General features: G+C 49.2%; 1 protein-coding gene across 1 annotated transcript; it reads left to right on the top strand.

Moving 5' to 3' along the window:
• Positions 1 to 1,094: 1,094 nt before the first annotated feature.
• EREG (epiregulin) lies at positions 1,095 to 10,557 on the top strand. Its single transcript, XM_030480164.1, has 5 exons — positions 1,095 to 1,276; positions 7,803 to 7,886; positions 8,324 to 8,447; positions 9,032 to 9,178; positions 10,150 to 10,557. The coding sequence occupies exons 1-5, from the start codon at positions 1,231 to 1,233 to the stop codon at positions 10,208 to 10,210; spliced, it is 462 nt and encodes a 153-aa protein (XP_030336024.1). The 5' UTR covers positions 1,095 to 1,230; the 3' UTR covers positions 10,211 to 10,557.
• Positions 10,558 to 12,732: the final 2,175 nt, after the last annotated feature.

The following is a 12,732-nucleotide window of genomic DNA, read 5'->3' as shown; positions in this document are numbered from 1 at the left end:
ACAAGATACTTGAAAGAAGTTGTTTTAAAAAATAGCCATAATTAGTCAACCACTGTCAAGGTAACTAAAGATCTGTTGCTACCCATGCTGTGACGAGGCCACGGGCTGGAGGGGCAATGCAGCTTAAGCACCCACTGACCTGAGGACCATCATAGATGGTCCAGGTGTTGACAGACCTGTGACCCTGGCAGCAGCTCGTATGTGCCGAGGGTCACTTCAGAAGTGTCAGGAGATGCAAGATGAGGGAAGGCAGTAAGTTGCTGGCTGCTCACCCTGAGGTGTTTCCCAACCTGGGTTTATGGTGGCCAGTGTGGCAGTGCAGTGGCCCACCCAGGCAGCAGTTGGCTCCAGGTCCACACTGCACTGGCAAAGTCTCACACCGTTACACATCGCCCTGATGCCAGAGAGGGACTCTTCATCAGGGGCTGTAGTGATAGGACAAGGGGTGATGGGTTTAAACTGAAACAGAGGAAGTTCAGGTTAGATCTAAGGAAGAAGTTTTTTACTGTGAGGGTGGTGAGGCACTGGCACGGGTTGCCCAAAGAAGTGGTGAGTGCTCCATCCCTGGCAGTGTTCAAGGCCAGGTTAGACAGAGCCTTGGGCAACATGGTCTAGTGTGAGGTGTCCCTGCCCATGGCAGGGGGTTGGAACTAGATGATCTTAAGGTCCTTTCCAACCCAAACCATTCTATGTTTCTATGATGAACTGAAGGCAAGTAGTGCTGAGGCTGTGCATCCAGCTGTGGGCATCCACTGTCCCGGGCATCAGCGCCTTGGCCAGGTGGCTCAGAGGACATGGGTAAATTTACAACCTCATGTATAATTTGCAGTAACACTTGCTAAAAGAAAGAAATCAAACGTGCATGGCCAGCAAGCAAGGGCCAGAGGGGTCAGGCAGGCGTGTGCTTCCCCTGCCCTCTCCACGGGGTGCACCTCCTGCCGGCCGGGGGTGGCTCGGCTCGGCTCGGCTCGGCCCGGCCCGGCCCGGCCCGGCCCGGCCCGGCCCGGCCCGGCTGGGGGCGGCGGGGCAGGAAGCGGGGAGGCCGGGCACCTGCCCCTAGCCGAGTCGGAGTTTCATCACCGGGGCCGGGCCCCGCCTCTCACGCTGGGCCATAAAGGTCCGGCGCGGCGCGGCTGGCACCCACACGGCTCCTGCCGCTCAGCTGCAACCGGCTGCGTCCTTTTCCTCCCTTGCTTCTTCCTTCTCTTGTCCCCCCGGGACGCGACGGCGATGGACGCCGGTTGCCTGCGGGTCCGCAGCCTGCTGCTCTTCCTCGGTGAGTGCCGCCCGGCGTTGTGGGAAGCTGCACTGAGGGGCAGGGACTGGGAGGGCATCAGGCGCTGAGTCGCAGGGCTGGGGTGTTCCAACTGCTGGAAAACCTCTGGCAAAACATAAAGCTCAGTTTGCCTTCAGGTGAAGGTGGTGTGTTTTTCCTTCGAGATGAAGTCATGGGCAGGGATGGGTGAACCTGGGTGGTTGTGTGAGATGGGGAGCAGAGCGCACAGGTGTTACTCCATGGTGTGCTGTTAATGGGACATTTTGGTGCTTGTGCGATGCCCAAGTGATGGAGTGAAGGTGAATGTTCACTCCCCTTTTCCCCAGCCCTGCTCGCAGTGCAGTGTGCTCAAGGCAATGCTGTCTGTTTTCTTTCACCTTGTCCTGTCCTGTTCGTAGTCTGGTCCTACTGCCTTCACCCCGGCCACGCTCTGGGTGAGTTCAGCTGGTGAATCCCCATGGCAGCAGGGACTTCCTTATGGTAACAAAACAGGTTGTGGCCTCCCTCTGCTTCACGCTTCTCCACCTCTTCACTGTCAGTGTGTTACTCTATTGCATGACATAACCTACCTCAAAGTCCAAAGTGAACATGTGTATCCTTAGAGCATCGAGAGCCCTGGAGCCTGGGTGTGCTGTGAAACAAGAGCTGATCTTTGCCCCACACTGTGACTGGGTACTGGCAGAGAGTGCTGAAAGCTGACCACATGGGGTGACTTGAGCTGCGTGACAGCAAACGTTTGAGGCGGGACCCAGACCTGGCATACTCACACACTGCTTTAATGACAAAGCATCTTCTCACACTCATGATGCCGGGCTCAGGGTTGCAGACAGTGGAGAACCTCAGTTCCCAAGACTTCTCTTTTGGGGCAGATGTTCCCTTAGCAGCATGAGTTTGTGTCTTTCATCTTGGCCAGGTACTTCTATAATAGCTTTTGGATCAGCTACTGCACAGCATCTCACTTGCCAGGACAGCGGGCTGAACGTTTTGTAGTCAGTGACTCAGCCATGCTTTGCACAAAACTGGCACTTGGAAGGAACTAGTATGTCTTCATGGGTCTGTATATGGATTTATTTATTTCCGGGGCAGGCACAAAATCCAATAGTAAGGGCTAGATTAGTCATAGCTAGATGGCATCATAACGAGTGGTATGAGCATTTTACTGCCTTCCCCTCCCAGGTCACTAGTGTAAGCAGAACTCGGTGCCACTGGCAGAAGCTGGGAAGCCTGTAGCTGGTGTTACACCAGGCTTTAAGATGAAGCTGAACGGCTGAAGCCTGACTGAAGTGACAGTCATTGTCAGCATGGTATCCTGGCTATCGTGGGCTTGGCGTGGTAGGAGAGAGCTGTCACTCACCCCTGAGGAGCCACACATTGATGTGGTGGTGATGGAGCCAAGCCCAGGCCCTGCCTTTTCCATGAGTTACTGCAGCAGCCTTGGCACTGGTCTCCTTGCAGTCACTGTAATGCCCGCTCAGTGGCCATCCTCGGATCTCCAGACTCACTGGACAGTTTCAGCAGCTGCTGACCTTCTGTTTTCCTGTGTAACATTTGTCTGGTCATCAGCAAGGGGGCTGAACTTTAAGGCCACTGAGTGGATGTGGAAAATGATGTAGAAAATGTCAGTGGCTGATGTGCCTGGCTGGAAGCAATAATGGATTACTGCTGCTTCTGTGGCATGGAGACCTCTGTTCCCATGTGTGGTGGAAAGCGGAGTGGTAGAGGGGTAGCATGTGAGTAAGGTCAGTGGTGTTCAGGTCTCCACAAAGGTGGAACCAGTACTGAGATGACTGGGTGCACATCATATGTAATTATCTTCATTATCTCTGCTTAAGGGTTAAGTCCTGGCACCGTGTTGAAGATGATAATGTGGGCCTGTAGTAATTTTAGAGTGATAGTCTTCCGGTAACAGGCTGGTGTTTCCAGGGCTGCCTCAGAGCTGCTGTGGCCTGGCCCTGGGCATCCATGACTTGAGTTGGCACTTCTGAAGTCATGGATATAAACTGTGAGATGGGGAAACCTGGACACCACTTCTCATAAACATGTATAACCACTCCTGTCTGCTTGTCCTAAGGGTGGTTGATTGGAGCCTATCTCTCTCAGAACCATCACATCTGGTCCTGCATTTAGACAATAGGCCAAATATCCATAGACCGCAGGGGCATGAGGGGTGGAAAGAGCTGACAGCATCTCCTTTCACATGGTGAGAAGAACAACCTGTACATCTTGTACGTCTTGTCTAAAGAAGAGGAGTGTTGGGCATGGTGCCTTGATGGGCATGGTCAGGCAACCAGGCACCACATACATCCTACCCAAACATCAAGCAGCAAACAAATGGCTTATCCAGAGTGCAAAGATGAGGAGGTGTGCTTTGTCTGAGGTGCTTATCTTGAATGACCACTTCCCCTTTCCCAGGGAAAAGAAAAAAAAGCTCAGCCTGTGTGGATAACCTGTACTTTAGAGATGCTGTGTTTGATGGGAGTGAGTGGTGTAGTTGCACAGCCAAATCTTGAATAAGAACAGGCTGTTTGCAAGGCTTTCCTGGCTAACTCTAAGTTTCTATGATCCTCATCTAAAACACAGCCACCTACCTGGCCTTTGTTGCCAGAGGTGCTTGCTTTGTCTGAGATGGCCTGTGAACTGCTGTGGCTAGCTAGGGAGGTTACCAGCAGAGAGAGATGGAAGGCAATGCTCTGGAGTTAAATGGTGTTAGTAGCAGTGCTCACAAAGCCAATAGGACTGGCTAACTTCCATGTTTCCTGCCTACTCTGCACCAAGAAGACCTTAGACAGATGTGCTCTGGGTGTCCAAAATGAGGTAAGGAGGACTCACCTTGACCTGTCTCCAGAGTTAAAATGAGCTGAGATCCTGTAGGTGCGTGTCACCTGGGCACCTCTGCACTTGGCATTGCAACCCATGTGAAAAGTGTAGGTGCTACGGCTGTGGCAGAGAGATCACAGGGATGTCACATGTGAAGCAGCATCATAGGGTCTTCTTCAGATGAACTAGTGATCTCAATGACAGGCAAAGCCAGCTCAAATGGTGATTGACCTCTCAGAAGCCTGACAATTCCCCCTTAAAATGGGTGTAAGTCTTGCAAAGAGAGTAGTTCTCAGTTACATGTATCCTGTATGTGCACCTTTCATCCTTAGCAGTTATCCTGCGACTGGAAACAACAGCTGGCTTTCACTGGGTGAGCTGATCAGCTCTGGTAGAGGCTGCTCCTCTGTCCCTCATTTTCCTTTCATCCTTCCTGGCAGGCCAAGCAAACAGCAGCATTATTACTGTTCCAGTAACAGCCACTGCTGTTGGTGTCAACCTGACAGGAACAACCCCAGTACCAGGCAGTATTGCATGTGCATGCTAGTGGAGCATCAGCATAGCACTTGCATTCCTGCAAGGCACACGTGAATATCCACCATCTCATTACTGCTATCTTCTATGCTGTGTTTGCTTAGTGACCAGTGAAGGTATAAGAACATAATGACCTCTCCCAGGTGCTGTGCTTGGTATCCATCACCCAATAACCCTGGGAAAGGCTCTCCTTTGCCATTCCTGCGTGTGGATCCCTTATCCTCCCTCAGGATCCCCCTCCCATTGATGTCAGAGGGGAAATATGTGCACGGGGGAAAGGGCAAAATGTAACACTGCAGAGCAGGAGGAACTTTGCCCCAATGCGACAAATACTGCTGGGTGTCAGCACATACCCATGCCTGCTCCAGCCCTTCCGGCTATGTGGCTGCAGCCAGGCAGAGCAGGCTGGCAGTTGTGGCTGGAATGGGGCAAGCCATGTGTGGTTCCATGTTGGAGGAGGAGGTTATTTTTAATATGTCCCTCATAGGTGTTGAGTTTTGGCCTTTTTTCTAGCTGGAAAGCAGTGTCTCCTCCTGGAGCCAAGGGAAGAGCTGACCCATCTCTTTCATGTGCCTAGGTTTGAATTTCTCGAATGCAAAAACCAGGTTCTGGAAACTCTCAAACTAAAAGCTTGAGATTAAAAAGCAATTGCTCAGGTTATGCTCAGATCAAGTAAGTATGTAAACTGGAACAAAAATATGTAGGCTAAAAGAGATTGTCAGATGGCTTAATCCATCTATTTTACTAAGTACAATACAAATGAGTATCCCAGGTACCTCTAGCATATTTTGCCTTGATTTATGCTCATTACTGTTATGTGGCCCCCAGACCAAAACCTGCCACAGCCCAGAGATAATAGCAGCAGTATGTGGGGAGCAGGAGGAAGCCTCAGTCCCTAACTCTGGCTACTCTCAGGATTTTAGCATCCCTTTTTGCAACCACATGGTGTATCCTTAGTGATACAAAGCTGTCCTGTGCCACAGCTGCTCCCTGCCAAGGCAGCAACGTAGTCCGTGGAGCACTCCTGAAATGTCCCTCTGGTTCCTTGGAAGGAGGACTGACTCAGTAAATCTCCTTTTCCCACCATCATCTGGGACACGGGTCCCTCAACGAAGCTCAAAGCCGCTGTTCTGGCAGTAACTGAACTGCCCCTGTCTGTCAGCTGGTGGCTTCAACCTTCAAACACTTCACATTTCTGCCATGGCCTTACAGAAGTGTTCAATTGCTTCTCCTGATGAAATCTGTAGTGAGCGCAGTGCTGTCAATAATAAAAAATTCCCACCCTGAAAGTAAACTTGCTGGTCCTGCCTGTGGAGTGAAAGGCAGGTGCTGCTGACGCATGCTAGCAGGCACAAATGGCTCCAGCTTACTCCTGTACAAGTCATGGTGATGGCATCATTGCTGTGTTACCGTGGCTCTCCCTTTGGTGGCCCTAGTCTTTGTTCTTTCTGTTAAAGCTTGGTTTATTAGCTTTGCAAGGAATGCAGCGCAGAGGGAGGTAAAGAAATGGAGCGGTGTTTTTAAAGCAACACAAACACACAACCCGCCTTGTCCTTCCAGGATGGATATTCCTGCTGTTCTTGTATCTAGAATCATAGATCACAGAATAGTTTGGGTTGGCAGGGACCTTAAAGATCATCCAGTTCCACCCACCCTGCCTTGGGCAGGGACACCTTCCACTAGACCTATTTTAACTGGAATAAAGCTTGCAGGAAACCTAATCACCCAGAAACAGAGGAGCTGCAGGAAATCCATAAATCACTCCTAGATTTAACTCTGAGATGTAATGAAACTTTCTAATAACTGGACTTGAATTAGAGTGATCAAGAAATTATGAAGGCACACTCCCTCCATTAGACATGCATGACCTGACAAGTTAATAGAGGCAAACAGCCCTAAGACACAAATTACAGACTTGTGTGGCATGGTGCTGATGACTAAGCAGTTCACCAGCAGGTTAGTTTGTGACCACAATAGCAAGTATTAGCCAGCTGCATTTCATGGCCCGCTGGGACAAACACTGGCTGCTCCTCGGGGGCCGGCTGTGAGGCTATGAGCACTTGTGTTGGCCTTCAGATCCTATTTGGAAATGTTCATTTAACTAGGAGAATACCTGAAAGCTCTGCCCGTGCAGTGCTCTATGGCCCCAAAGATGTCCAGATGCTTTAGAAGCTGAATCTCTGGGAGAAGGGAAGGAGGGTCCTTGCTCCCTGAGGAAATGAAGCCACAGACTCCACTATGGAGCCTTCCATTATGTCTGGTAGCCACATCAAACCTACTGAGCTGGAGTTTGCTTCAGTGTGGATGGTGAAGGGAGGACAGAAATGTACCCTTTTTCTCCTGGGGTTCTGCTGAGATGAGGAACATGCGCTCAGGAGCCCTGAAGTGGCCAGTAGCTCTCCAACCCAGTGACCAGATGAAGAGGGTCTTGGCAAGTGGGCTTTTAATTGACAAAGTCCTGTGCAGGAGCAGGGGTCAGTGCAGGAACTGTCCAACCTTTCAGGCTGCTACACCACCTCGAGGGCTGAGGAAGCTCTTTGCTGCTGAAGAGCAGCTTTGGTATTAAGCCTTCCTCGGGCCGGGTGTGCTCTGTGAAGTTGGGGGTCACTGAGCCTGGCTCAGCACTGACCTGCTGCGCTGCGTCACCAGCTGCACAGGCTTGCTGAGTCCTAGGAAATGCTCTGCCCGTGCACTGCTGTGACTCAGGGACATCATGATTTGGATCACCAAAAGAACCCCTCCTGCCATGAATGCTGGATTGTCATGCCTAATTGCAGAACCCTGGCTGGGTCCCTTGTGCAGGTGTCATGCCAGACCAGTCAGAAACCGAACATAATCAGTGTTGGCTTAATTTCTGCCTCTCCTGTGTAATCTCTCCAAGCCTGTTTCTGCCCAGTTTCACCCCGAGTGTGGGTGAGAGGTGGTCACAGGCACTACGTTTCTGTTTGATCTCTGTTCTACCTTAAAGTTTGTATTTCAGAGATGTTTCTTTGGGCTGCCTTATATGATACAGGCAGCAGATCTCAGACCTTATTTTTTCAGCTTACAACATTGGGATTTTCCTAACATAAAAGTTTCTGTTGTTCTTGTATTAACTTGATGAATACACCAGCTGAAATACTTAACTACACTTGAAAAGCACCTAGTTTTGACTCTTCTTTTTATTCTCTTGCAGGCTACCTATTGCAAGCAGTCCTGGGCACAACAGTGATCCCATTATGCGGGCCTGGTGAAATGGAGAACTGCACAACAGCACTAAGTAAGTGTACTGTACAGCTCTCTCTGTAATGAACAAGTCTTGGGTTCCCATCTTTTTTTCCTGGTGGTCTCACTGAGGTGCTCTTGGAAATCATTCTTCTGTTGAGCAACGTAGCCAACATTCTGCAGAGTGTTCAGTGGTGTTGAACAAGAGCTGGGTTTTAGCCTGCACTTCCTTTAATATTGCTTCTTTAGCTGAAGAGCTCTGTCTGAAGTGAGAACTCTGCTGTGAAAGCAGAAATAGCTTATGTGGAACTCCCAAAAGTCAATATAGCTATGGCCTGGGAAAATCCTCTCCCTCTCAGAAGGGTCACCTCCTGCTGCTTTGTAGGTCTCCTGGTAGTGAGACTATTAGTTGTACTTGTGAAGCTTGTACATTGTTTGGGAAATAGGAAGCGGAAATAAGGCTCATGGGATGCTAACAAAATCTCCTTGCAGTCCAGACAGAGAACAGTCCCCGTGTGGCTCAAGTTGGGATAACTAGATGCAAGCCTGAAATGAAGGACTACTGCTTCCACGGGCAGTGCGTGTACATAGTGGACTTGAATGAACACTACTGCAGGTATGGAGAGGGCGTGATGTGTCCTGCAGACCTCCCTGAGGTGGGCTTGGAGGTGAACAGCATGGGGCCTTTCATCTCACTGCTCTTGGCACTTAGCTGGAACACCCATCTAGCAAAGTATTCAAATGCTTACAAGACATTAAAGAGGAGCAATATACCTATAAAACACCTCAGCTGCATTTAAGCAAGTGTTAAGCATGTGTGCTGGCTCCAGTGAAACCTGGGTGACAGTCTTAGGCACCTGAAATTAATCACCAACCCAACTTGAACTTGGGACACTCATCCTGATGCGCTTCCCCGTCATCTGTATTTACAGTAGTGTGAGATCCAGATCTCAGGCAAAGCAACGAGATTTCTCTTTGGATTCAGCCTGCAAAAAAAGATCCCCTAGGTATTTTTAAGGGTATTCCTCATTTATTTGATGAGTTTGCAACCATTTCTAGGACCAGAAATGGGATGTGGGCTTGCAGTACATTAGTTCCAATTGCTTGTTCCTGAGGAAACAGCAGGCTAGCAGTATAGCATGCTTTGTGGACTGCATAACCCCATGGCTATGTCTCTAATTATGCATCTCTCATCCTCAGGTGTGATGTGGGCTTCTCCGGTGTCCGGTGTGTGCATTCAGAATTGGTCAGACAACCCCTCAGTAAGGAGTACATGGCACTGACGGTTATCGTAGTTCTGCTTTTCCTCATCGCCATCTCCATTGCAAGCTACTACATCTGCAGAAGGTAAGCAAGCCATCCTTTGTGGCTCAGGAAGGCGAGTCCCCTGTATTTGCAGCAAGATGTCCCCTGAGTACCTCCAGATAGAGCAGGGTACCTATGTTCACTTGACTGAATGGAGATAGTTTGATAGACAGACCTGCTAGCCTGCACTTAGTAAAGTATGCTGACTGCGTAGCATAACCCACACTTCAGGCTAGGCAGCAGTACCCTCAGATGCCTTCTGACCCTGATAGAGAACTGTATAGGTTAGTTCATGTCTGTCTTGGAAGGTGTGTTGAGGTAAAGGAGAGAGCAGACAGGGAATAGGGAAATTCTAGTTCCTTTTCTTGGTAATGCTATTTCCCCAGTCATCAAGAACTGGAGGACAACTGGGCCAGTGATTTTTATCAGTCGTGTTATTGTGGTGACTGTGATATCACAAGCAATGCCTTATCGGTTTTATCAGGGAGGACAGTAGTCTTCCCCATTAACAGACCCACAAGCAGCAGGGATCATTCTTCAGACTAAAAACTAATGGTAAGCAGCTGTCAGAGAGAGCTGAGAAGGTAGAACAACCTCCAGAGGGAGAGCTCAGCTTCACACGTCTGACAGCTAGATGGTGACCACTGCAATTCCTCTTCCCCACATGAAGACTTGGTGGCACATCATCTCAAACACAAAGTGGCCAAGTTGGTTAGGATACTCAGCCCTATTGCAGGCAAGGATCTAGCAGGACTTCTCCAAGACAAAGCTAGTACCAACAGGAAGACTTTAATGCAGATGGGACATCTTCAGTCAAGAGTTGAGAAATGAGACTGCCTGCAAGTTATCTCAGACCTGGAAGAGAGCACAGACAGAGCTTAGCTGCTAGGGGTTTAAAACAAACATGAGGAGGTCATGCGGCATCTCTTTTTTCTTCCTTCCACCCCACTTCACCACACAAAAAGCCCTTTGGAACAACTGGCTTTCCAGAACTCACACTTCTCTACTTCCAGGTACCGTAACAAGAAGAGACAAACGAACACCGGTGAATACAAGGAAGTTGGTGCCGTGTAGAAGAAACGGTGGCTTCCCAGTGTTCTGTTCATCTGGATGGACTCATTGACTTCTCATCTATTTAAATGTTATTTTTATTAACAATATTTACAATATTTATATCTTTGTAAAAATTTCAATTGCTTGGTGATCCAATCAGTATAGGTCAAGCATTTTATTTTCAGTGTTTTATTTTTTTATTAAATAGTATTTCCTCATGAGAACCCCACCTCAGTGGTTCTGTGGGATAAAGATATATTTTTATAAAAACTCGTCTTCTTACTCTGAAGAGTAATTTTATATTTATTCTTGTGAATATGCTCAAAACAATTCTGTTCCTTGAAATAAAAGTTGTAGACCAAGTCAAAGTGTCTGCTGAGCCCAAAGGCTGGTGATGGATGGAGTTCAGTCCAGTTGGCAGCTGGTCACAAATGGTGTTCCCCAGGGCTCAGTTCTAGGCCCAGTTCTGTTTAATGTCTCTATCAATGATCTGGGTGAGGGGATTGAGGGCACCCTCAGTCAGTTTGCAGAGGACACCAAGTTGGGTGGGAGTGTTGATCTGCTGGAGGGCAGGAGGCTCTGCAAAGGGATCTGAACAGGCTGGATTGATGGGCTGTGGCCAACGGTATGAGGTTCAACAAGGCAAAGAGCTGGGTCCTGCATTTGGGTCACCACAACCTCATGCAATGCTCCAGGCTTGAGGAAGAGTGGCTGGAAAGCTGCTTGGCAGAAAAGGACCTGGGGGTGCTGACTGACAGAGCTGAACATGAGCAGCTTGTGCCCAGGCAGCCAAGAAGGCCAACAGCATCCTGGCCTGTATCAGAAACAGCGTAGCCAGCAGGGCCAGGGCAGTGATTGTCCCCGTGCACTGGGCACTGGTGAGGCTGCACCTTGAATCCTGTATTCAATTCTGGGCCCCTCACTACAAGACAGACATCGAGGTGCTGGTGCAGGTCCAGAGGAGGGCAACGGAGCTGGTGCAGGGCCTGGAGCACAAGTTTGATGAGGAACGGCTGAGGGACCTGGGGGGGAGGTTAAGTCTGGAGAAGAGAAGGCTCAGGGGGCACTTTACCACACTCTACAACTACCTGAAAGAAAAGCAATCTGCCTCCAAACCAGTGCTGGAGTCTTCCACATAGTGTTTTTGCCATAGTGTCTATCACACAGCTGGGAGCAGGGGAAAGGCAAGATTTGAATTTGGGCTTAATGTAGATACCTTATTGTCCTAAAATAATAACAGAACAGCCCATTGGGCTTAGCTACACCCTAAGATATCATTCCTTAGTTCATGGACCAATCCCTATAAAGTTGCTGAATTCATCCAGCCCATGATGTCAGGCTCCATCTCTTGTAATAGTCTTTCAGGGCAGGAGGGACGGTGTGTAGTGTTGGGTTGTTGCCTGCTGATGACACCGCCGAACTCATGTGGTCACTGCTGAGCTCGTCTGGTTTTGTCAAAATTCATTCTTTGTTGGGATGATGATCAGAGGGAAGTCAGGGTCAGTTGCTGGTGACCTGAAGATATCTAGCTGGTGGGCTATAAAAGTGTTATAGAGCAGGCAACAGCATACAATTGAGTTCATTGGCTGTTTTCCCCCAAAATTAAATCCCCTTGAGGTACACATTGGACTTCCCCATCTTCCCGCATTACCCACCAAGTATATCCAGGTCCCTGAGCAAAAGCAACCCCACGAGTGGGTTTGCCTTTACCTGAAGCAGTGTGGCTTCCTGTGAACAGGAACAATTCTTGCATCATCTCAATCACCCCTCTTAACCCATCACTTGTTGGATTTTTCAGAAAGCACAACCTTCAGGTCATTCCTGGTCTTTGCTGGTGGTCCATGCGAGCTGTATCAGCCTGTTTGCTTGATTTTTTTGTGTGAGACCTGTGCTCTCTTGATGTGTGCCAAGAGATCTTTGTTAGGAAGAGCCCTGCTCATGGCAGGGGGTTGGAACTAGATGATCTTAAAGTCCTTTCCAACCCAAACCATTCTATGATTCTAATAGTGGTGGGACCTGAGACACGACAGGGTGAGAGTGCTAGTTCAGAGAGACTGAGAGCTTCTCAGTCAGACAGAGGCCCTTAGGGAGGAATAAACTGGCTTTTTTCCTTTCTACTTAAACTGCCCTCCTGTAGTAGGTGCTCTTGAGATGAAGCAAATTAAAGGGGGCATCTTATTCCCAAAAGCATATTTCCCTGCTTTTCTGTTCTGTGTTGTCCAGTAATGATACTCAGCTGAGCTTTTGGGTAGCAGGGCTTAAATCTGCCTTGCAACATGCTGTGGACTGCCCTTCTGTGACCTGTTGTGGAAGAGAACCTTCCATGTGAGCTTGTCCATGCACAGCAATCCGGCAGAAGGAGACTGGCTGGGCCAGCAGCAGTCTTTGGGAACACAGCTGTTGGTCTCCTGTCTGGAGAACAGAGGGGTTGTGATGGGAACTGAGGAGGATCCCTGTACTTGGGGCTGGGAGGCAAGGGAGGAAAGGCTTGCCCTGGCTGTGTGGCCCATACCCCTGTCTTTGGAAAGATCCTACTATTATAG

This window comes from Strigops habroptila, chromosome 3 (genome assembly GCF_004027225.2).
Source record: "Strigops habroptila isolate Jane chromosome 3, bStrHab1.2.pri, whole genome shotgun sequence".
Taxonomy (NCBI): domain Eukaryota; kingdom Metazoa; phylum Chordata; class Aves; order Psittaciformes; family Psittacidae; genus Strigops; species Strigops habroptila.
Note: the sequence above shows the minus strand (reverse complement) of the source record. Positions and strands in the feature narration are given on the sequence as shown.

What these genes read in the sequence shown, in the direction of transcription:
- EREG (XM_030480164.1), top strand. Translation starts at nt 1,231, where the DNA reads ATGGACGCCGGTTGCCTGCGGGTCCGCAGCCTGCTGCTCTTCCTCG. An exon ending in CAGCCTGCTGCTCTTCCTCG is followed by an intron (nt 1,277 to 7,802) that starts GTGAGTGCCGCC and finishes ATTCTCTTGCAG; the next exon opens with GCTACCTATTGCAAGCAGTC. An exon ending in GAACTGCACAACAGCACTAA is followed by an intron (nt 7,887 to 8,323) that starts GTAAGTGTACTG and finishes ATCTCCTTGCAG; the next exon opens with TCCAGACAGAGAACAGTCCC.